The sequence below is a fragment of the Cydia splendana genome, chromosome 16, assembly GCF_910591565.1.
Source record: "Cydia splendana chromosome 16, ilCydSple1.2, whole genome shotgun sequence".
Taxonomy (NCBI): Eukaryota; Metazoa; Arthropoda; class Insecta; order Lepidoptera; family Tortricidae; genus Cydia; species Cydia splendana.
The window spans coordinates 619581-645002 of NC_085975.1; the positions used below are offsets into that span (position 1 = coordinate 619581).

Genomic DNA, 25422 nt, shown 5'->3' on the forward strand with positions numbered 1-25422 from the left:
TCGTGTCACTGCTGTTTCACTTTCGTAGTTACTGCCTACTGTCACGGCATCCGTAGCCAGACTTTACGAGTACGGGCGACTTTTCCATTTCCATGCCAAGGAATTTCTTACGCGGCTCAAACGCCAATCGCTATTGATTTTTTTCTAGTCCTTGATGTATGGCCTACAGGTAGTTAATCCTGTTTAACTACACCGACAAGTCCAAAATGTCGCCGATTACTTTTAACAGCTTTTTTCTGCTCCTTCCGACCCTCGTTCGGAACTTTGAACAAAACTTCCGACTTTTATTATATTTTTTGTCCCTAAAGATTTGGAACAAATGATGTGGATTTTTTTCGTAAATTTGACACAAACGATAGATACACAATAAAACAGTAAAGGTTTAAATGTCGGTTCTACAATTTTATCGCTTCGACAGCTTGCTAATGAAAAACAAATGGACTAGGATTGCTGTCCAGTGTCTGTTTTCCAATAAAGAGATAGCCAGGAACGTTTACTCCTATCGTCTATGTCTATCTTTAGATATCCCCTTCAATCGTTTTCCGATTTCAAGATTTTCAATAAAGATTTCGCTTATAAGTTGCAACGGTTCAAATGACGCTAAAGGCGATATTTATGAGACTGGACGGCGAGCTGTAACGTTAGAAGTCTCCTTGAACGCGATCTGACACCAATCGGCCGCCCCTGGGAGCTGTTTCTAGGCTATCCTACTCGTAGACTGCTCTTTACAAAATATTATCCCTAAGACCCCTGTTTTCTTACACACGATATAAAGTACTGCCCTGTACGTTTCTGGGTCACCAAGATTTAATTCATTTGGAGTACATCAGTTTGTTGAGTAAGATTATGGCAGCATTGTTCTTGGCTTTCATGGTGACCTATATTTGCGCGTGTGCACAAAGGTTTATTCAAAAACGATATAAGAGTCCAGTTGTGTAACGACATAAGTGTATACTGCAGTCAACTCGAGATTCTGTTGGCATTTTCGTTCAATACAGTTAATGTATTAGGCTGGAAGTTATGTAGCAATCCTTGTACTGTGCCATTTTTCACAGACGTGACCGCTTTGAAAGCTGGCCGAGTAGCCGACTCCGGATTTTGCTCAGTCATTTGACGTTAATTTAAATCGGAATGATACTACGTTTCAGAGCAAAATGTAATTCGCAAAACAACATGCAGCTGACACATTATATGATTATACCTCCTCCGTTTTGCATATCACGTGAAATATTTAACAACAACGCGCAACTATACGTAGTAAAATGTACAAAAAGCAAAAACATATTTATGAAAATCGCTTAATTTATTATGGGAATCATATATCAGATTATCAATATGTAAAAGGTGTGTATTCTGCATATTGCACATTTTGTATTGAGCGATTTATTTTAAATATTTCGCATTCTCTCATCCTTTAGGCGTCCTTAGCGCTTTTCCTGCTTGTCTCTTACCTGATCCTAAAATTTGGAGTACTTTTTACGTCACCGTACTTATCAGGTCTTTCAACCAGTTTACGCTTGTTACACTTCTAGGGATGAAAATGTAGATTTTGCCCTAGAGCGGCCGTATATATAAGCTGACGTACGATATGTACGTGATTATTCAACATCATAAATATGTGTACGTTTCTGCGCTCTATTGCTCAGAAATAAGGTTCTAAATAGGTTATGTATTTATGTTGACTGAACACTGTAAATGTCAGTTTGAATCTTGTTAGTAATTTCCATCCTGTTAGGCCTAAAGTCGTATCTACACTCGGTTCCCATCCGCATATGCTGTTTCTGTTCGGTTTGGTGACATGTTCGCCAATGATGCCTTTGTGGCTTGAAATGTCACCGCTAATTCTTTCCGTTAAGCAACACTCGGAACTCTCACTATACGTGTGTAATCTAATTTGAAGTAATCGTTCACCGTAAGGCTGCAATAATACTAGAGTGTAGGCCGTTCCTCTAATTATGTATTTATTTACTAAATGCCCATATTATTAATTGATTCGAGATTGCTGGCTGATTATATAAATCAGAATCATGTGATCACAGGCTAGTTTCTAAGTGTTCTTGGTGATGGTTGCCGATGCCGATACATAGAATAACCACTTATTATTAATGTAGTTACAGTTACATTTTTAAACCCCGGGAATAGGGTATTTTCCTACTAGTTAGTCTAATCAGTTACTTTTTTAGAACTGTCAAAACGATTTGCTAATATGGAATTTATATGAAACATTACATCGTGACGTCACGGTCAACTCACCTACTTTTTATATTTCTATCCGATTTATTAAATAGAACTTGTGTTTAAAAATAACTCCTATCTGTGTTTTTCTAATAATTATCTGGTGCTTTATTTCATGCATGGTGTATAATAATTTATTTTAAATACAGTATAATACCCTATTGTAAAATGGGTAATTCAGCATGTTGCTGGATAACAGTCCAGCGCTAGTCTTTCGTTCCATTCCATTAGTCTGAAGTCCACAGCTCCCATTCTGCTTTGATAATTTGTCAATCTTTTGAGTGATTTCACCCTTCAGTATCTCAATGTAGACATAGGTACCCGTATTCCATCACAATTCTTCGTAATTGTTTCACAGACTCAAGACAATCCTAACCGTACAATATATGTACACGTCCTACTTTACAATTAGGCCGGGTTCGCCCCAGCTCGTAATGAGATCTTCAAAATGTTAATTATTCAGTCCCTGACAAACTCTGAGCCTCTTCTGTGATAATATTCCCATTTTCTAGAGTTGATCGCTCGAACGGACCACTATACCTCAGTAGGACGGGCATCTGTGATAGTGATTAATTGATTATCGACTCAAGTGTACGATATATTATCGATATCGACAAATCATGAAATTTGAAAAACCTTCAAAAAGGTCCTTCAAGAACAGAGGGCAGCTAAGAATAATAAAATAATTTTGGCGCTCTTGCAATGCAAGCTAAGTGCAAGCTGAACTCTTTATAACCAAGAGAACGGGTCACTTGTATACAATTGGCCCCGTTTGTTTTGGTCTCTAGTGTAAGTTTAAACTGGATCGTCCGTAAACTCGACTCGCCCGTGCTAGTAAATAATGCTGACACGAGTCTGCTTCAGACGAGATTTACTCTTGCGGTTTTATTGTTATTACGTTCTCGTAATTCTGTTTATCAACATTTATAACATTTATATGTTTAGTATTTAAGTATGTATGTACGATAGCATGTATTTTATTGTATAATATTATTTATATATTTTATTTACTTTTGGACATTTTGGTTAATTTAGGTACTTACTTTTAAAATGTTACTGTGCATTCCGTGAGTTTGTCTATCTAATAATATAATAATAATTCTCCCCTCATCTACTCGAAGGTTAGCTGGAAGAGATCCCTTACAGGGATAAGTTCGCCTTTGTATATTTATTTCTGTAAATATATTGTAAACCTGTGTTGTGTGCAATAAAGTACTAGTAGTAAACTATTTACTACTACTATTATACGTCTGGCGTTTATTTATTTGGTGTGTGTGAATATGTATTCAAATTTAGGGCTGCCATCCTATATTGCCGACGATGGAGAAAGAATGTCAACAAGTTACTGACAAAAAAATGTGACACTCTTTTATTGCTGACTGTACTTATTCTCATTTACATGTATATCAAGTACTTCTCGAGACCTTTCTAATGAAATGAGCCTAAACTCGATGTGTTTGTGTTTTTCTATTGAAGAATTCCTTAATGCTACCTTTCGATTGTATCATCAGATCAGCTCCATCTTAGTAGCTAACCTAAGCATGTGCAAACACCTGCCACGTGTTCTATCAATTGTTCCTAGATGCAGGGTTCCAACTTAAGCCAATAACAATCACCGACACGTTTTCTATTTGATAAACATCTTTGCGCGGATATAACATTATCATTTACTAATAGTGGCTGCTCAGTAACATCTGCAGTTAATTTCTAGATTGGTAGGTACTGGCCTAATAAAGCCAACGAACTGTACATTGGTTTTCCATTAGAACACACTAATAGTATGACCTTGTATGTTGTTCTGTTCGATATATGGGCGTTTGGTTTGGAGACTCCCTTATCCGCAGAAGATAAAAATAGAACGAAAAGCATACAAAGTTAGATACTTAAATGGCAAGTCTGTTTAAAACATAAATCGTCAATTAGGCTTCGACAAAATGATTGTTGATCTACTTCACTACATCAAAATCTTGATGTGTCTACGACATCAAGATGTTAATTTGGTACTAATAGGATCCCTTTGACTAGGTCTTTTAAATTTAGTGGTAATTTAGCGTTAAAATTTAAGCATCCATTTACGTTTTTACTTACACTATAGCATAGTATTGTAGTATGTAGTTATACATCGGCTCCATAGCACCACTTGCTCTTCGCTCGTACGCAGCGCTGCGCTGTGGATGGATGCATGTCGGACAGATAAGTCGACGCTTTTAGAATCAAGCATTATATTTACTTCTATCCACAACTTTATAATGCCTTATCGACGCATTGATATTTATCGACATCGATGAATAACATATCAGAAAGTTCAAAATACTTGTGTTCTCAGTTGTGGTTAAAAGTAAAAATATGTCTATGAGCTTGGGTTCTTGCAAAAATCGATTCTGTTCTTCAGGTGTTCCATGGTTTTAATTCTTAGAAACTAAAATGTAATTTCATTTTAAACAATGTCGTCTGTCGCTGCGAAACCCACTAATTTTATACGGCGCTTGCTCGAAACTTTAAGAACTCGTTTAATTTTAAAATCCACTGTTTTAAAAGTGGTACCATGTTGACCTACTTTAACAGGATTGATACTGGCAATAAAATGTTCTAAGCTCATAGACACGGATAGTATCATTTGGGAGAAACGCAAATGGCCATACGATATGTGACTCCGGCAATCCACTTCGCTATTTGCTCAAACATTCGTATTGCGTCTCTTTGAAAAGATACGGAGACGCAGAGAAGTATTTGAGAAAATAAGGCAAAGTGAATTGCTGGCTCAACAACTCGCCATAAAATCGTCAGATTTTTCGAGTGTTTCGTAAGGGAGCTCGATTTATTTCATGGCGATGCTACTTCCAATCATTTGCGTTTCTGGGGGTTTACCGCGAAATCGAAATTCGTGTCTCCATTTCTGTAACCCCATTACACCAAGAGTGGTAGAGTTGGAAATAATTTTCGAATTTCGATGCTCGCGATATACTTCGGATACTAATCCACAGATATCTTCGTTCAGGAATCATCGAGTAGCCAGAAGCGTAAGTGGTGTATATGGGGCCCCAACATGTTCTATATAATGGACCGTGGTTTTCTCTATTTGTTGGAAGGTGGGACGCAGGGTCCGGGACGAAGACCCCACCTGCCATATCTCCACTTACGCCTCTGGATGTATCGTATGTGAATACTATAATATCATTAGGACTGCAGCAGATATGTGTTTATCGATATCGATACTTTAAATGAGCGTCAATCCTTAGTTGGAGCTTTTTGTTATTTTTGGGACGTTTCATTTTAGATCGATATTAGTAAAGACTATGCTAAAGTCTAGTGTTTTCCCTTATCTGTGACTAACTGCTTGCTATCGTGCTTTCCTTAAAGCCATCATTTGTATGTGTAGCTTCGTTTTGATTGTTCGTTCGACTTTGTACTTTACGTCTCGAAGCGTTGCAATTGTAATGAAGCATTGTAAATGAAGGCGTACGACACATCGCTGTTCACTGAGAGATCTGTGTGGCTACCACCAGATTGACACTGACATTTAAACGCTATCGAAAACGTAACTTACTTTCTATGCATCTCGCTCGTACTCTCATTAGTGCGAGCGAGATGTATAGAAACTAAATTACGTAGACGTTAGCGTATACGTCAGTTTTGATTTTGACATTGTCAGTAACTCATGGTACGGGTACTGGTATGTCTCCCTTAAATAATGTCGCTGACACAGTAGAATCGCAAATCGCATCTAATACCTAATCGCTCGTTCGAAACTAGATTATTACTCTTTTGTCCCAGAAGGGTGATTTATAGAATCTATAGATTTAAGTACCTGAATTCTTGTATTCAATATGTTATTCTTATTTCGGGGCTAGTCAACTGCGTTTGCGTTGACTCTGCTGTATTTTTCGTTGCGTAATAGTGTTTCAATGTTTTACCCCTATTGTTGCTTCTACTACTACTACTACTATAATATTTCCTTGTAATATTTTCCTGTTTTCTAGATTTTATTATACATGTGTGTACACTTTATTTTCCCGGTTCACGTATCTTTGTTATATCATCTCATCCGTGACGATAAGTAGCCCTGTCAAAAGCCGCAACGAAGATTGCACATGCACTTCCTTTATGTTGTATTGAAAACCTATTAGCACCTAAAGAGTCGGTTGCACCAAGTTTGTTAATATTCTGAGTTACGTTAACTGTCGTTGGTGCAACCGGACCTAAGTCCTCTGGAGGCTAACCTGGAAACCACATGATGGTCTAAGATCCCACATGATCAGTTCAGCCGTTTATGAGTTATTGCTAAAAGTCTTCCCTTCTTATTTTAATTAAAAGCCTGGCAACCCTCATTTGTGACCGGATTTTCGCAGGCAACCCTATACCATTGTATTTGCAATAAAATTACCATCATTTTGATGTATAATTCAAGCGTCAGATAGATGAGTGCAATTATCGATATAAAATCACCTCTTTAAACACGGCAACCACATAATAGTGACCGGAAAAAGATAGGCAATCTAGATGATTTATGTTGTACAAGTTGTATACTTTCCATTGAAACTCATTTCGATCGTCAGACAAATCGGTGAAATTGGCCGAAGAAAAATTTTTTTTCAAAATTTTATTAAAAATAGCCTTGCCCATATTTCTTTAGGCAACCCTATTTATTTATGTTTTGGAACATATTTTCTTTCATATTTTCATAATTTCATCCGTCAGACAGATTGGTGAAGGTCGGCTATATGGGATCTCCTACTATGAGTGAATCACTATTTGCCATAGTCACGTAGTGTTGGTTAAGACTAGAGTTCTCTGCTTTTAGACTGGACTCAGTTTTTCAGACTCTTATAATTAAGTTGAAACTCGAGTCCTTTCTAACTTGTTAGAGACCCGAGTCTTTTTCTCTACAAAAGACTCGGGTCTCTAAGTTCTTGAGCCCTTTTCAATTAACTCTCAATTTATTTACAAAAAAATATCAAAATGCAATTGTCTTAACCCTATAAAATTGTTGACGAAGTCTTTATTCGGAGGCTCGAGTCTTTTTGAGTTGCCGGAGGGTTACGTCATTTTTCTTTAATATATTACATAATAATCGCTCATCATGCACGCCTAAAAAAGTTACATTTACTTACAGTAGCAAAGGAATTCCATTTAGCTTTAAGTCCCATTCTCACCTCTCGAGCGGTGGGAATACCGCCAGGCGCAGGCCAGGGCAACGGTACGTGTATGATAACCAACGAGCCACTTCTAATTCCGTCCGCGAAAAGCCAAGATGGCGGCATCTCTCCTTTCCGCTTTTCTCATTGTTCTAACCGAATTTTAATGACTGCTGCATTTTTTAGTTCATATTAATAATAACCTAAATCACTACTCGCTACACGCTATCCAAACCTTTAATGCTAAAAAACCCCTAAACTTTGCTGAGTGAAGACTGCACCAGTTGTTGGCCAAATCTAAACCTATTACCTTTACCCTCCTTTTTCCGGAAGCCGTATAAAAAGTAATCTTACTTTAAGTTTCCATTTCCAGAGTAAAACTCATTGTTTATTGCTCTATGGACTCTATGGTATTGGTAATGCCTTCACAGCGTATTGACTACAGGATGCTGCCTCTTTCGAATTTCGCTGACGTCTGAGCTGGACGCAATTCAGTGTTTTATGGCCGGCGCCGGATTCAGTTTGTTTATGCAGCTACATCTCTGTCAGCCGACATTTAATTAATATGGAATATTTACAGAAGGCACATAGAGAGGTACTTAGTTGGAAATTGCTCCACCGACAAGACCCCCCTCTTAAAATACATTGGGTAACGTGACATTCTTTATGAAGACATGCCTTTAACTGGGACTTTTTTTTCAAACTATATTGGAATAGACCTTTTTTATAGACTGTTGTGACACTTGTGACCATCACATATATTATTATGATATATTGGGATATATGGGACGTTTACCCATAAGCAGGAAATGACTGCCTCGTAAACTTATTTGTCTATTTAGCTCTACTAGTACACTGAACTGACATATCGTAAAACTTATTGTCAAAGACATAAGGCCGACCGATGGTCAGATCAGATTGTTGCTGTCAGTACACGTGTCTTCACTCAATACCTCATTAATAAGTTTTTGACAAAAATTTCATTGTTGGTACAAGCTTTTATCGCTGACTGTACTTTTCTTACGACAGAAAACGAATACTCATCGAGACAATTCTAAAAACCCCTAACACAATTAGGTTGCGTTGTTTCATCACAGAGTTCCTATGACCACCTCCTGTCTCAACCATCAGATCAGCTCGATGGTACCATAATATTGCATTGTCATCCGATTTATACATGAATGCAAAATTTCAGCTCAATCGGAAACCGGGAAGTGGATCAAATTTAACTTGCAAGATTTGATTACAGACAGACAGACAGACAACGGTCAGGTGAAAGTAAATAAAAGCTTGTAATAAATAATAGATTTCTCTGGAAACGTATTCTGGGATTGGTTTTTCCCAATTTGAGTGGAAAAGTCCCGGTGTATTAGTCATGGAAAAGCTTTTTCCATCAGTTTTGTTTGCTTGTTGTTTTTTGTTTATCACAAATCTTACACTTTTAAATGTACCTATGTATGATGTCTAATAGGCTACCAGATTATTATAACGTGTCGTAATGAATGTGCAAGAGTGAGGTACAAGTCAGGCAATAATATACGATAAGGCTTTGTTGAAATTGAAGCCCTCGGGTGAAATAAATCGACGTGGCTTTTTGACTTGTGGTTTCATGTCTCATTTCACTTGCTTCCAGGAACTCTGTTTGTAATTACGATTGCTATTAAACTGAAAATCGTAATTCAAGGCCAAAAAAAAGTAAGACAATGTTGCCACTTTTTACTAGCGCGTCTTGTATTTTTATAAAAATAAGGAAATAAAAGTTTTTTTTAAATCGTAGGATTAAAATTACCAATAAATAAATTATCTTAGCGTGTTTATGTATAAAAAGGAATTTACTATTTTACAAATTATTGCATTGGCAACATTGTCTTACTTTTTTTGGTCTTGAATTACGATATGCAGTATATGTACGTATAATATCAGTTCCCTGAGTGAGGTGAGTGCTCAAGCAAAATATGGAACCTTGAATGGAACTATTTAGAAAAGCGACTGACATTTCAAACCCAGTTTGACTATTCTACTACGAGATTCGGAGACCACTATCAGCTTTCCCTGAATCGTTTGCTCAATACACGAGAGCCGTGGAAGTCATTAGGGGCGGTGACTCAACCTTTCCCAAGTTATCGTGGGTCAAGACTCGAGAGCGGCCGTTGAATGCACCAGTCGTGTTGCAGACTTTATTTTATTTACGGAATCCTTTAATCTTTCGGCTTTATCTTTTATGGCTTTATGTGAATTATAGCTGTTATCTTGACGAGCATTTCATTTGCTTGCAATTTTGTATACCATCTGTGTATTGGCAGAGGAAATAGACTAGTCTGAAGGAGCATTCCAGAACATTCAGTATATATTCTCAGATCATCTAGCTGAAGTCGCTAGTCCATTATGGCGAGCCAGATGGTCTACGGCAGCCGCTAAGTTGTTTATCGCTACGGATAAAATACCCGCATAAGGCGACTAGCGTACTACTTTTACTGTAGCCGGATATTCTATCTTTAAATTTTAAATTTGAAAAAAAAAGGTGTTCTTAGTGTAGGTACAGCTTTAAATAAAGACAGCCTGTGTCATAGACAAGTGATATTGTATTATCAACACTAGAGCTTGAATTATCTTCGCACACGTGCCGGGTCGGTAACCTGTTGTTTGCTCCTGCGCAGCCCGCTATTCACAATGCTTACGCAGCTGTCAATCATACCACTTTAACTTGACCCTTAAATCAGTAACAACCGTAGAGCGGTTATACTGGTTTAATCTATCTTTGACTCGGGGAGTAGTTGCAATAGCTCGAACACCAACCGCCCACTCTTGTAGCGATGCGTAGTAGCACGTAATGGATAAAACCAAAGACATATGTAACTTCGTATAAGACGAATAAAGTCTAAGGAAAAAACGTGCCTCGGAATTCAAGTAAAAGTCATTCTCGAATAGATGCCGCACACACCTTTAGCCTATGGTCGGCTAGATGGCGTGACGACACCGTTTCATATTTAACAATTTTAACACATAGATATCAGTGAATGAACATGGATCAAAATGATATAAAAATAATAAAATTATTATTCCATATATATACATTTTTTGATAACTTTATACGTTTTCATTTTGAGTTTTAGTCGTGTGTCGATAGATGGCAGTAAATTTACAGTGACTACAAAATTTACAATGACAGGACCCCTCTATACTATCTATTCTTTTTGATAAAACTGAACTGCGTCGCCATTGTTACGGCCCAGCGGTTTGTTGGTAAACTCAACAAATATTTTGGTCGTTTTGGATCGACATTCGACAGATGTTTGCTCGAATGCGTAATTCGGTCAGAACGAGTGAAAACGAGTAGGTTATTTTTTTGTTGTAAGAATTTCAGTACACCGCTCGCGCTTTTATCATGTAATGTCAATGTAGAGAAGATCGTCTATCAGGCAAGACCGTCCACAAGCTCTTTCAACGCTTCTAACTGTTGCATTTCTACACACACAGAAGGTCGGTATAGCAGAAGGAGCGAAGCTCTTCTCTTCTGACTACGTCTGAGAGAAGTAGGTACCTATACGATACAAATACGAGAGTTCCCAACCAAAAATGTTTACACTTTACTATCCCGTTTTCTGCCTATAGCTGCTTTTGGTGCCGACTATGCGTATTAACAGCTACATTTTTAACTAAACATGGACCTTATGTTTTTGCAATAAGGTTTACGAATTGGAAATTAATAGTACCTATAGGATAGAGTTTCGACGGTACATGGCTTTAATCTCCCAATCTTGCTACGTTATCTTAATAACGGGCCCGAAATACCCATGTCCACGTTACCCAATAGAAAAGGTAGGGACTCGGGAAATGAATTGACAGCCCCTTTCGGTCCCATTGCTCTTTGATGCTAAACTCAATAATAAAACGTGTTTATTTACGAAGCAAATATCGTAGTGTTGTGACCTTGTTCGATATCTCGTGACGTTGTAGAATTTCGACCATACGTACACGGATAATTAATATTCGTAGGTATTGATGGAGACCAAAGTGTGGTTCTGCCGGTACAGTTAAATGGTTTCTGCTTTATTTTAATGCATTATCGTACAAATAGTGACAAAGCTTTACTTATGAGACAAATCTAACCTACCATCGTTCATACAGCTGAAAATTCTTTGCAACCGTTAACTAAACCATATCAGCTGATCAACTGATTCGCTGATCAAAACTCGATCAGGGATTTTTATGAATAGGCTGAAATTATATAGATGGTTAATTCAGAGGTGTAAGAGGCTCTTTATACATTTGTTATATGAGCAAAGTCATTCAACTCTTCTTTGTTTGCCAAATATTTTAAAGATTTCTCTGTACCTGAATTTTTTTATTGTTTTTTCCCAGAACTTGGCACTGAAACGTTCATAACAGGTCGAAGCCGGATTGCAACCGAATTTAAAATTAGTTGAACCTGCAGGCAAATTCGAACGTACACATACATCAGAACCACTACCACCAGTTTTGACATTGACAGATACGCTCGCGTCTAAGTAACTTACTTTCTATGCATCTCGCTCGTACTCGCATATTAGTGCAAGCGAGATGTAAAGAAAGTAATTTACGTGGTACATTCGATAGCGTGACGTGCGTTTGCATTATGCCTATTTTTGTATGGGATTTTGAACAGCGCGCCAAGCGGGACGATCAGGGAACGGGTTCCCCTCTTCTGGCATAATATTGTTTGTCAGAAATACACTTCGCATAACATGTATCGCAGAAACACTTTTAGTAGAATGATTATTAGGCATAAATATTACTTTGCATTATTATTACTAAGCATACAATACATTTTGCAGCATATTATTTAGCTGAAGATTACTTTTGCAGACTTTGGTTTAGCATAATTTTATGTACCATAATCATCCTGCAGCATACTTTCATTATGGCATAATGTTATTCTACTTGCAGAAAAGTGGATTACGTTAAATAAGAACTGTGACCCCCAAACAAAATTGAACCTGTGCCAGAAAAGATTATGTTAGGTTGTAACTGCGGCCTCCTGTATAAAACGAACGGCTCCCAGAAAAGTGGGTTAGGTTAGGTTAGAACTGCGACCTCATACCAAACGAACGGCCACCACCCACCAGAAAAGTAGGTTAGGTTAGGTTAGGTTAGAACTGCGACCTCATACAAAACGAACGGCCACCAGAAAAGTGGGTTAGGTTAGGTTAGAGCTGTGACCTCCTACAAAAACGAACAACTGCCAGAAGAATTGATTAGGTTAGAGCATAATATTGATATACGTACTGGCTATTATAAATAAATGGAGCAATTTTTTTAGAATGTTATTTTATTACCCGACAGACTTTATACTGATTATTTTACCATATACACATACATCATAAACACTTTAAAAACTAGTAAACAGCAATTCCATCATAACTTTGTCCGTCGGTATGTTACCACTTCGCTAAAGAGAATAAATTGAAAGTCCTCAAATTACATAAAAACAATTTCTCAAAGTACAAAATTATTATTAATTTTAATTATTAATTTCTCATAGTAGGTAGGTATATTAAAACGTTCATAATAATAACTAAGCTAATTTTAAATTAGCACCTATTGCCTTCAACAAGCCGATTTTTGTGTAATCGTTTCGGTTATTTAGAATTGATTCAAAGCGTTGCATTTTATCTAAGACTCTTTTTTTTTCGCCGGCGGCGGGACACCAATGCTCAACTTTATGCTACCTAAATATTATGCAATACATTTATCTGGGAAATTAATACTCGTTTTAAAGACTTATGATGATCAACAGTATGCCAAAATATGGTTCTGGATTTTAAAACTCTGCGAAATGATTGTATCCTAAATGATATATGGGAAAGGTAATTCTGCCAAACGACATTTCTGCCAAGTAACATTATGCAATACAAAAATATGTCAAAAATCTTTCTGCAACACATTAGTAAACCTCAGGAAACCGTGCGTCTGCGGCCAGCCTAAGAACGCCTTACGTTTATCAGTAAAATTCCCTGACCGCATCCTTATTAATTCTCGCATCAAGTCAGTCCAACTATGTGCTCGTTCCGACGTTTGCAGTTGGTATGCGCCGTCAGCTGTCTTAAGGCTTCGTCACACAGGCGCGTTTTCCGGGCGGCGAGTGAGCGGGGCGCGCCGCTTTTACATATAAAACGCTCACGCCCCGCCCGGAAAACGCGTGTGTGAGACGGAACCTTAAGGGTTTTTGACGTCAGCTACCATTATAGCACCGCGTCCATTTCTCCACATGCAACCGTATGTCTTAAATAACAAGGTTCAATTTACAAATGGCGATATGCGCAGCTTTAATTCGCCTCCGATATTAAATCGCTGAGTAAAAGTTATGGGATAACGGTATAGGACAATGAGCTTCGTCTATTGCAAATATATCTGACAGTAGTTTATTTAGGCTCCGCCATTTTGAAAAAGTTCCAAAAACTGAATCGCCAAAAAACTCTATTTATGCCTACATACATATACATATAGAACCTGCGCACAATTCTCACAAATTTTCAGAAGAATCCGTTGAGAAACGCGATCTGTAGAGGGGAACTTCCGGACATAAGTAAGAATTTTTGCTTAAAGTGAAACGGAGATCTTCGCTTCGCTTCAAAATATTACTATAGGTAAGTAGTCATTCTTTGGCTACTAAGAAGCTTACAAAACCTTTTTCTCTCCCTTATCCTGAACGAATTAAGAACGTACAGGCACTAGCTAGCGACACTTTAATACAATAGACGTCAGGTAGATGAAGATAAGGGTGGTTTCTGAATTTACTGCGATTACGAAATGCGGCGGGACATATTGTTGTTTCAGCACGTACAGCTGCTTTTCTTTAAGGTTAATGTTGGGTTGCATAACTAACATTTAAAGTAAAAAGTGACCAAGGCTCCCAGTATTAGCCGAGCCTGAAAATTTAACTCTAACTTAAAATGATCAGGCCCCAATTTCACATCGGTGACAGGTGCGACGAATTGTAAAATCACTGTTGCTGACGTCACAGGCATCCATGGGCTACGATTACCACTTACCATCGGGCGGGCCGTACTCCTGTTTGCCACCATCATTGTATTATTTAAAAAAACTTTATTATATCGGATAAAAACAGATATTTCTCTTGCGAGGTTTCTGACAATTGTCAAAGATTTAGAAGAATTGTAGGTAATTCTTGACAGGTAATGAGTTATATGTCGGAATTTCGTGACAATTGTAGTGTTTCTTGTGACAATTGTCAGAAACCTCGCAGGAGAAATATCTGTTTTTATCCGATATAATAAAGTTTTTTTTTAATAATACAATGATGGTGGCAAACAGGAATACGGCCCGCCCGATGGTAAGCGGTAACCGTAGCCCATGGATGCCTGTGACGTCAGCAACAGTGATTTTACAATTCGTCGCACCTGTCACGTTGGTGAAACAGGGGCCTGATCTAACTTGTCCTGTTAATTTTGTAAAGAACCACATTACGTCATTCGCAAACGCCAGTAATTTTAAATTAAGGGACCAATGTCTTAAATATTTTTTTTTCTATTTCTTCAAAAAATATCCTCAATCTCTACTTGAGTCAAATGCAATTCCAATACACAGCTATCAACAGTGTGTCTAATTGATATCGGATATGGAATCGTGAAGGATGCGTGTAACATGAGCGAGGACGGCTCTAAGTGGCTTGTTGCGATCCAAGTGCAGAAAACTCTACACTTTAGGTATTTCTACAAGTTGAAGAATGCTGTGCTGTTTATAGCTTCTGTGGGATCAGATACGTAACGTGAGGAATGCGTTGAGTTAATTCATAGACTACAGTAAGTACACTTATATTTAATGATGTCTCATTGTGATTCCTTAATAACAAGAGCGACCAGTGTTATGGGGCGAGCGAGTCGAATGAAATTTTGGCTTGGTAAAGTTGGGTTTCCACTCCGAAATTCCCGTTGGTGATTTGGTGTTTTTTGTCACAGGAAAAATCCCTAATGGCTCTCAAAATACACCATTCTGGAGATAATTCTTCTGGTAGAAAAAACATTTGGGGGTTTTATTGAATCATTTGGCACTTTCAGTATTAGAAATACGAGAACTTCATCTATCAAAAGCGTTATCCATGCTAGAGAAACCAATGCTATTTGTTTTGTCTTGGGGACTCGGCCGTGTACCTACCCATATCAGACGACAGGATTTTAGTATACTTCAACAAACGCAAAATTGTATAGTTTACATTTTGAGTGCAACACATGTAAACTAATAAGTTGCAGCAACCTTGCATGCTGACCGTGTGTTACATCACGCATGACAATGGCCATTGTTAACTAAGAGCTAAAAGCCCTTCTGTCCTATAGTCCTAATATTAGCCCTATCTATCTTAGTCTTCAGCCGTACTAAATAATGTTTCGAAACTTCTTTCGCACTCAATCTCAAGTGCATTTAGTAAACTGCTTACTTATTTATGTTACATCACGCATGACAATGGCCATTGTTAACTAAGAGCTAAAAGCCCTTCTGTCCTATAGTCCTAATATTAGCCCTATCTATCTTAGTCTTCAGCCGTACTAAATAATGTTTCGAAACTTCTTTCGCACTCAATCTCAAGTGCATTTTGTAAACTGCTTACTTATTTATATATTAATTACAGTATTTTCCTCTTACATATTTTGTTATTAGCTTTAGTAGAAAAAGGACAAATATTAATTTCAAGTATGATCTCTGCAATAAAGAGCTAACCCGTGTAAACCAGATTCGTGACCTCGGCGTAATCATGGACTCAAAGCTTACCTTTGTGCCCCACATTGACAATATCTTAAATAAATCTTTTAAACAGTTGGGTTTCACCCTGCGCGTAGGTAAAGATTTCAGGAGACCTTCGACTTATAAGATATTGTATAATAGTTATGTCCGTAGTCGGTTGGAATTCGCTAGCGCGGTGTGGAATCCGCTATATAAAATCCATAGCGATAGAATTGAGAAAGTGCAAAAAAAGTTTGTAAAAACAATTGATTATCGCACTGGAAATAAATACATAGATTACTCTACCGCTATGAAGAGATATAATATTTCATCCTTGTGCTTGCGTCGTGAACGCACTGATGCTATAATTCTTTATAAAATCATAAACAACATTATCGACGCCCCTGAGTTGTTAAAATCTCTTTCCTTTAGAGTACCCCGTCGTTGTGAGCGAGCATGTAGAAAGAAGAACCTCTTTTATATTCCTCGTAGCCGAACTTCATACGCGAGAAACGGTTTCATTAGAAGAGCATGCAGGACGTACGATGATAAATTTCAGAATTTAGATATTTTCAATGAAAAGTTATATAGTTTCAAACGACTGACCTTGAAGTGTATTAATAGGCTTTAATTAGATAGTTTATAACTCTAAGTGCACTTTTTGTTTGTTATTAAAATTTATCCGTTTTCGTTAGGATGCACGAGTATTTTTGTAACTTCTATTTCATTCCAAATTCGAAATTCCATTGAGTATTTTAGTAACTTTAATTTCATTTCAACTTTGAAATTCCATTTAGTTTTAGTACTACTTATATAAGTTGTATGGTTTATATATTCTTATTAAGGAAACTGTAGGTCTATAAGTCTAATAACCGTTTACTGTAATAATTTATTACTATAAGAGACTGTTTGTTTCTAAATAAAGAAATAAAGAAATATTTTACCGGATTGCGGCGTCTTACCTATAGGTACTAACCTAACTGACGTTACCGGCATCTCTCTGCGGCATAATCTAAATACTAACATGTCGCTACAGCCAAGTTGTAAACTCTTATTGCTCATGGCGCGCTCCTGACAGTACTTTTAATGCTGCTTGAAAAATCGCCTAGAGTATACAACCTTGAGCAGTAACATGATTAGCGGTAGGAGCATGAAGAAAGCGTTTACACGATGTCTTATATAGTTCCCTGCTCAGCATATTGCAGTAAGCGTCCGTATTATATATCAGTACCTTATTTGGCTATGTGTTGTTGCAGGCCATGGCAAAACACACAAGGACGCGGCGAGTGTCCGCGCCACACACCCCATACCTGCAGCCTGCGGGCTGTACTACTTCGAGGTGCGGATCGTGTCGAAGGGCCGCGACGGGTACATGGGCATCGGGCTGTCGGCGCACGGGGTCAACATGAACAGGCTGCCAGGTGAGACACACACACGTACACGTAAGGACATACTCTACACACTTACAGCACAGCATTTTCACAGTACTAAGCGAAGCACTTGAAGCGAAGTATTTGGTGAAGTGGTGCGTATCAATCGTATCCAAAGGCCACGAGCAGTATGGACATATATTTAAAGAAACGAGGCTCAACTCGACTGTAGATACGTATATTTACCAGAGAGGTATGCGTGTGTAGAACTCTTAACTACAGAAAACTAAAAATATTCATCCAATATCAAAATTTACGCAACGCAGCATAAAAGTAATCCTCTAACTAGAAGAAATTATGTTCCAGGCTGGGACAAGCACTCATACGGGTACCACGGCGACGACGGGCACTCGTTCTGCTCGTCCGGCACCGGGCAGCCGTACGGGCCGACGTTCACCACCGGCGACGTCATCGGCTGCGGCGTCAACCTAGTCGACAACACCTGCTTCTACACCAAGAACGGTCACCATCTGGGCATCGCCTTCCGGGGGCTGCCGGTGAGTGCATACACTTATCAAGATCATGGCGCTTAGGCTTAGGTCTCCGGTTGACGCCGTACGCTGCGTACGTCACGCTGTTTAAAAATGTCTCTATCTTCCTATACAATGTGACCAGGCACGTACCGCGCACGTAGGCGGTCAACTGGAGACTTAGGCCTAAATATATGTGCGTCACAATGATTTCCCACCCAACTTGGATATCTCTGGATATTTCTGCAGGGTGACTTTCAGGAGTAGAGTGAGTGTAAAAATGCAGAACGAGTGAGAAGTCATTCAAGGGTCAATATTTCGGTCCTCAACAAAACCGCCAAAGACGTCAAAAGCGCGCGCGGCTACAACCCAATATCAACTTTCGGGCATTCCGATTCCGACAAGCTTCAAGATGACGCGCGGCACGGCGTGGCGTTAACGATTGGCAGGTTCATTCATGTTCTTTTGTTCAAAGTAGTATATCTGCTTCCAGCCCAACCTATACCCGACGGTGGGTCTGCAGACGCCGGGCGAGGTGGTGGACGCCAACTTCGGGCAGCAGCCGTTCGTGTTCGACATCGAGGACATGCTGCGCGAGCTGCGCGCGCGCACCCGCCTCACTATAGATGAGTTCCCGCTGCCGGACGCGCAGGGCCAGTGGCAGCAGGTGTTGCACAGGCGAGTCTTTGCTTACTTAATCCTTTGACTGGTCTAAGTTTTACAGACATAGGGTAATTCGCCAGTAACTGGCCACTTTTAGTAGCTGGCCGCTAAACTAAAAATGAATTGTATTCACGTATAAACAGAATTCATTTTAGTATAAGGTTTCAATAACTGGCCAGCTTTCAATAACTGGCCACCTTATACTAAAATGAATTCTATCTCTTACATTTCTTCCGATCTGAAGAAGGAACTTGACCTTGTTGGGATTACTCCGGTTTCTTCGGCCGATACTGATATGAGAGTCGCATCATAAATAACAGATAAATGAAGTCGATTCCAGTGTTATATGTACAGTCAGCAAAACAGCACCCCTGGGATGATAACTACATAACTCCCCCGAAGAGTGTCATAAGAAATGGTGCTTGGTCGTCATTCCAGAAGGTTTGGGCCTTCAATCATCCTTTTACGAGCGTTTCACCTTGAGTCTCTTGCAGATCACCTGACTAACTAAGAATTGGTCAACATCTTGTCTTATTAGTACAAAATTTTGTGGTGTCTACAGTTCCGTTGATATTTATTGGAATATTGTGCATTACAGGATGGTGTCCACATACCTGGTGCACCACGGGTACTGCAGCACGGCCACGGCCTTCTCCCGTTCCACCGGACAACCCATACAAGAAGAAATACAGTCTATAAGGAACAGACAGAGTGAGTAACGCAGTTGTCACATCGCTTCGGCATGTCAGTGAGTCCGAGTTACGCAGCTGGAAAGTGATGTCCCAATATATATAGATGCATAGCGCATCATGTTATCCAATGTCACACAAAAATATAGACCAACATCCCTTCTTTACCTCTATTCATTTTATCTTGACTGATGTTTTAAATCGCGTTTTTACGCTAGGGACAATAACGTCTTTCGTGAGCTGTTGTAGTGAGTTTAGTTATAAGCTAATCTGATAATTAATTAACAGAAAAAGCTTTAACTCCAATAATTCTCAAATTAGGTATTTACGTCATCTGGGCTACTTTTGTAGCAGGCTTTTGCCTGCGTGAAATTGTAGGGATGTGTCTATTCAATAGACAAGACTAAAAATAGACTCTATTCTATTGTCTCGACAAATTTCCGTTTTCAATGCAGGCCAGGTGGCAGACCTCCCGTATTCATTAGTGATGTAAAATTTGGATGATATAAAGATTTAAATGATCATTGTTGTATTATAGAAGTATCGAAGTTAGTGCTATCGGGTCGCATCGGCGAAGCGGTGGAGTTGACTCGGAGGCTGTACCCGGGACTCCTGGAGCGGGAGAAAGAACTCTTGTTTCTGCTGCAGTGTCGGCAGTTCGTGGAGATGGTCAACGGCACGGAGCAGGGGGAGGCTGTGAGTACCGAAGCTAAATGTTATACGCATGCGTCCTATGTTAATAAATAAATAATAAATGATATTAGTTTATTATTCTTTGGTCGCTGACTGCACAATAGGGTAAAAGTTTATAAAGAGAAAATATTTACCTGAACAAAAAAAACATGGAAACATGATCGTCGCTACTCGCTTTTCGTAGCCAATGATGGTAAGACTGTGATGGATGTTATCCGTAGAGACGAAAATAATGATTATTGATTAGGGGTCATCCATTAATTACGTCACACGAATTTCAAGGTTTTTTTACCCCTCACACACACACACACACACACACACACACACACACACACACACACACACTCTTGGTCACATTTGGCAAACCCCTCCCCCCTGGTGTGACGTCACATTTCTTCAACGAAATCGGCAAATATTTATTTAATATTTTATCAAAATATTTTTGACAAAAGAAATATTAGTAATTTTATAACCCAAAACTGATTAAGAAATAAAATTAAACGAATAAAAACGATTATCGTTTCAATAACTTGTTATTTAACTGTATAGCGAATAAAATAATTTAAATAAATTTTCGGTTAATGATGAAGTTAAAGTGACGTCACAAAGTTTGTGACTCACCCCTCCCCCTTGTCACAACATGTCACATTTTCTTGACCCCCTCCCACCCCCTAAACGTGTGATGTAATTAATGGATGACCCCTTACACACACTGTTGCATACAGGAGCCGTTGATAGTACTAATTCTAAAAAGGTAGGAACTTCCTACCTAGAAAGTGAACCAATAAAAGTTTATGAGATTTACGTGTTTATTAAATGTACATCGTGTTTTTATTGAATTCCGTTAACTTTTTGCCGTTAAATTTTTTTTTGCTTTTTTTTTCAGAAAAAATAATATTAAAAAGTAATTAAATGTAGCATATAGCGTTGTTGTAACACGGGCATTACATTTAACTAAACCAAACAATTGAAATCTGTGACATATCAATGTCAATTCGAACATCGATCGACCGAGATTTTACTTAAGTTTAGTAGCAAATGTATGAACTCATTCTAAACACTAATCAATATGTAAACCGGCCTTAAGGCAAGTGTACAAGCTTGTAGAGGCCTTATAGGAAAAAAATAAAATATTGATTATCTTCGAAATGGAGTTAATTAGAATATCGGTGTCTTTGGGAAAGTTACTTGATTTAAGCTCAGGTATGCACCCTTGAAATTAACGGAAATCAAAAAAAACACGGTGTATATTAAATATTGAACAAAATAAATTTTGATCATTCTCCCAGTAGTTGAGTGTTGAACTTGCAATCAAAAGAACATCTCTCTAGTTGACAAAAGAATCCTAATCTCAAATATCGGTCTCATCACATGATATATGTTATTTGCGGGACCTTAATTAATAAGTCCGACGAAAGTCCGGCTTATGCGCACCCTTATCTTCTCCATATTCCTCTACGCCTCTGAGACATGGATATGGAAACCACGTGTGAGAGCAAAAATAGACGCATTCGAGATGTGGTGCTGGCGCAAAATGTTGGGCATATCCTGGACGCAACGCCGCACCAACGCGTCTATTTTCGAAGAGCTTCATATTACCACCCGGCTTTCAACTACATGCTTCCAGAGAATGTTGTCCTTCTTTGGCCACGTGGCCCGCCAAGACTCGTCCAGTTTTGAAAAGTTCGTTCTGGTTGGGTGCGTCGAAGGGAGAAGAAGTAGAGACAGGGCTCCAACTCGGTGGTCTGATGCCATACGCGACGCCACGGGCGTCAACATCCAGGGGGCAATACAGCTGGCCCAAGACGGGGGTTTGGAGAGCGGTGGTGAAAAACTGCACTCCTGATGGTCACGACCCTCAGGCTGGAGGAACCGTCTAAGAAGAAGAATTAATAAGTATTTTTGTAGATGAATAGAGTATTTTTATGAATGAATATTATTTGGTTGCCAGGGCTCGGCGACGGCGACGGCGGAGAACGGCGCCAGCAACGGCGTGGCCACCTCCGTCATCTCGCACACGAGTCGCGCGCCGAGACACACCAACGGTTACTATCGCATGTTTTTAGTTTTCTAATTAGTCCATCTTGTTTTATATCCTCTTAATCATCTTTTGGTGCCTAATTTGTATTCCGCTGACGAAAACATTAATTGTGTGCAGACCAGTTAAATCGTACCCTTAGTTTACTTTTATACTAAATGTTATTGAAATGATGTGTAAGTAATAAAGCATGAAATATTCCAGGTGTGTCGGAGAGTGGGTCGCGGTCAGGGTCGGGGTCGGGGTCGGGGTCGGGGTCGGGGTCGGGCAAGGACTCGGACGTGGAGATGTCGCCGGAGCCCGAGGCCGAGCACAAGCACGACGCCAACGGCGCGCCGCACGGTACGTATACGAGGCGGCTACTCTACCCCACCTACCCTCCTGATACTGTCTGCAAAGCGACCTTACGTCCCGTCTATATTTACTTTCATAGATGTATTTTCAAGTTAGATTTCTTTACCATATAAAAAGTAGGTAAAATGTACCTCTCCAAGTGTAAAATTAAGAAAATTTCTACAAAAACGTAATACATCATTGAATGATTACGTACCTTGTACAACAGTGCACAAATATGTTTGACGCGGCAATAACGAGCGTGCACTGTTTGTGCAAAAGAACATTGACTACAATTATTGCCTAATATGGAAAAGGAACAAATACCATGAACAGTAGAATAAGTGACACCTAAAACAAAGTATGTGTATGTTGGGATCGAAATGATTCAGAGGGTTTCAAAATTTATTATATCTATAAACAGTACACTATACATATAAACAGTTGAAATATTATTTTATACTAGTAATATTAATTAGAATGATTTTATTGTAAACAATGTATTACTAATGTGTACATTATTATTTGTATGTAATTCCGCATTTGATTTCCAATTATGAATTATTTGCACACCACCCCATCCATACATATAATTTTGTCAGAATCATACAATAACATTCGACATTATTTATTTTATTATTTGCTAGTTGCTTTGTGTTTTACCCGAACGTTACAATAAAGTGGATATCAAATAAATAATAACTAACCACATTTATATATGGTGAAGGCCAACATATTATTATGTATGCCACAATATGGTTTTATATGTTTTATCATCTTATAATTTATTTATTTTATTTTAAACAGAAATATTAAAGTGAAACTGCAGTTCGCTGCTTAAATTGACTTTGGAACTAAAGTCCTTATTTATAGAAAATAAATTATTGATGGTAGAAGTGATCGTAAGGGGCCCACTGATTACCAGTTCCGGACGGTATCAGCCCGTCAGTTGTTCGGAACTGTCACCTTTTGCGACTAACTGACAGGCTGATATCGTCCGGCGAACTGGTAATCAGTAGGCCCCTTTAGCTGAAGTAAATGGCGCTCTACGGCGCCATATGTCTTGTGGTAATTGAATTGACAAACTTGTGACAAAGTTACCACATAATGTACATGCAAGGAATTTGATTTCTATGTCACTTCGTACAGTCAAAGCATTTAATTTCGGCTACAAATATAATGACCACCAAAAAATACTTTGGTACCCTAAATAAAAAAATCATGCTTACCAAAAAAAATTACTGAACACCAAAAAAATAAGGCCTAAAAATACAAAAGTACCACCAATTTAATTACGACTGCACTTCAAATTGTATTCAAATACCAAATATATTGAATGATCACCAAAAATCATTAATGATCACCAAATCTTGAAGACCAAATTAATGCGATATTTTCACCTAAATAAACCACTATGATTACCAAAAAATTTATACATATTACCAAATAAAGTAAACTGATGCCAAAATTACTAGCCCCTCCCGCTCAACCCCCCGTAGCCCGCACTGCATACCTACCTAACCTAATCTACTTTTCTAGTAGCATTTCGTTATGCTACTAGAAAAGTAAGTTAAACTGCTATCAGTTAAGTGGGTTAGGTTAGGTTAGCACTGCGACCCTTACAGAAACGAAATGGTACTAGAAAAGTAGGTTAGGTTAAGTTTCAACTGCTACCCATACAGATACGAAACGCTACTAGAAAAGTGGGTTAGGTTAGGTTTGAACTGCGACCCTTACAGAAAAGAAATGCTACTATGTAGAAAAGTGGGTTAGGTTAGGTTTGAACTGCGACCCATACAGAAACGAAATGCTACTAGAAAAGTGGGTTAGGTTAGGTTTGAACTGCGACCCTTGCAGAAAAGAAATGCTACTAGAAAAGTGGGTTAGGTTAGGTTTGAACTGCGACCCTTACAGAAACAAAATGCTACTAGAAAAGTGGGTTAGGTTAGGTTAGAACTGCGACTGATACAGAAATAAAATGCTACTAGAAAAAGATGACGAAGTGGATTAATTAATTTAATAGGATAACGATATATTAAATGTTTTCACATTTTTAATTAAAATGTGCTTACAATTTTTGTGAACATTTACTATTTTTGCGTTTACAATGATTATTTTGGAGCCATTTGCTTTAATAGGATAGCAAGATTTAAAAATTTGGTTATCATTTTACATTAAAATGGAGTTCTAATTTTGGTGGTCATTTACTATTTTTGGGTTTACAATGATTATTTTGGTGTCATTTTCTTGAATAGGATAGCAAGATGTAAAAATTTGGTTATCATTTCACATTAAAATGGGGTTTGAAATTTGGTAATCATTGACTATTTTTGGGTTAATAATGATTAGTTTGGTGTCATTTCCTTTAAAAGGATAGTAAAATGTAATAAAATTGGTAATCATTTCACATTAAAATGGTGTTATAATTTTGGTGATCATTCATGATTTTAGGGTGGTAAAATAGATTTTTTTGGTATTAAATTTTACTAAATCTGGTGATCAGTTAAATAGCAGCCTTTAATTTCCGTGGTATTCCGTACTTGTCGCAGTGATCTCAACTATTGTCACTGTGACGAGGTACGAAATGGTACTGAAATTAAATCCCTTGACCGCACCTTGTCACAGTAACAACAGTGCGATCCCTAGTGGCTTCCATTTTAATTGCCACTGTGACAAAGTACGAATAGACACAGAAATTAATTTCCTTGTCTGTATGGGGTTGTACAGCGGCATCTACTACTCGTACAGGCCCGATTCGAACGATGCTTATAAGTAGTTACAGCGATTCTATAACGATATGCCAGTGTCAAAAGTGACGTTTTTCGGTTGAAGAAATGTCACTTTTGACACTGACAGATCGATAACATATCGCTGTGACTTCATAAGCATTGTTAGAATCGGGCCGTACGTCAAATTCGATTCACGAATTTTCGTTATACTGTATAACTCTTTTACCATTAATAACTCGGTGTCTGATAGTATTGAGTTAGCATGGTTTAGTTGAAGTCCTGTCTTCGT

The 25422-nt window shown here is 38.4% G+C and overlaps 1 protein-coding gene across 1 annotated transcript in view; it reads left to right on the forward strand.

Annotated features, from left to right (window-relative positions):
* The window catches only part of LOC134798040 (ran-binding protein 10), a 64049-nt gene that overhangs the window by 31394 nt on the left and 7233 nt on the right, over nucleotides 1-25422 (forward strand). Inside the window, exons 2-9 of the mRNA XM_063770369.1 lie at nucleotides 5325-5390; nucleotides 17345-17509; nucleotides 17825-18015; nucleotides 18482-18666; nucleotides 19250-19362; nucleotides 19879-20036; nucleotides 21985-22078; nucleotides 22276-22413. Of these exons, the coding sequence (XP_063626439.1) occupies nucleotides 5325-5390; nucleotides 17345-17509; nucleotides 17825-18015; nucleotides 18482-18666; nucleotides 19250-19362; nucleotides 19879-20036; nucleotides 21985-22078; nucleotides 22276-22413 (1110 nt within the window). The remainder of the gene's footprint in view (nucleotides 1-5324; nucleotides 5391-17344; nucleotides 17510-17824; nucleotides 18016-18481; nucleotides 18667-19249; nucleotides 19363-19878; nucleotides 20037-21984; nucleotides 22079-22275; nucleotides 22414-25422) is intronic.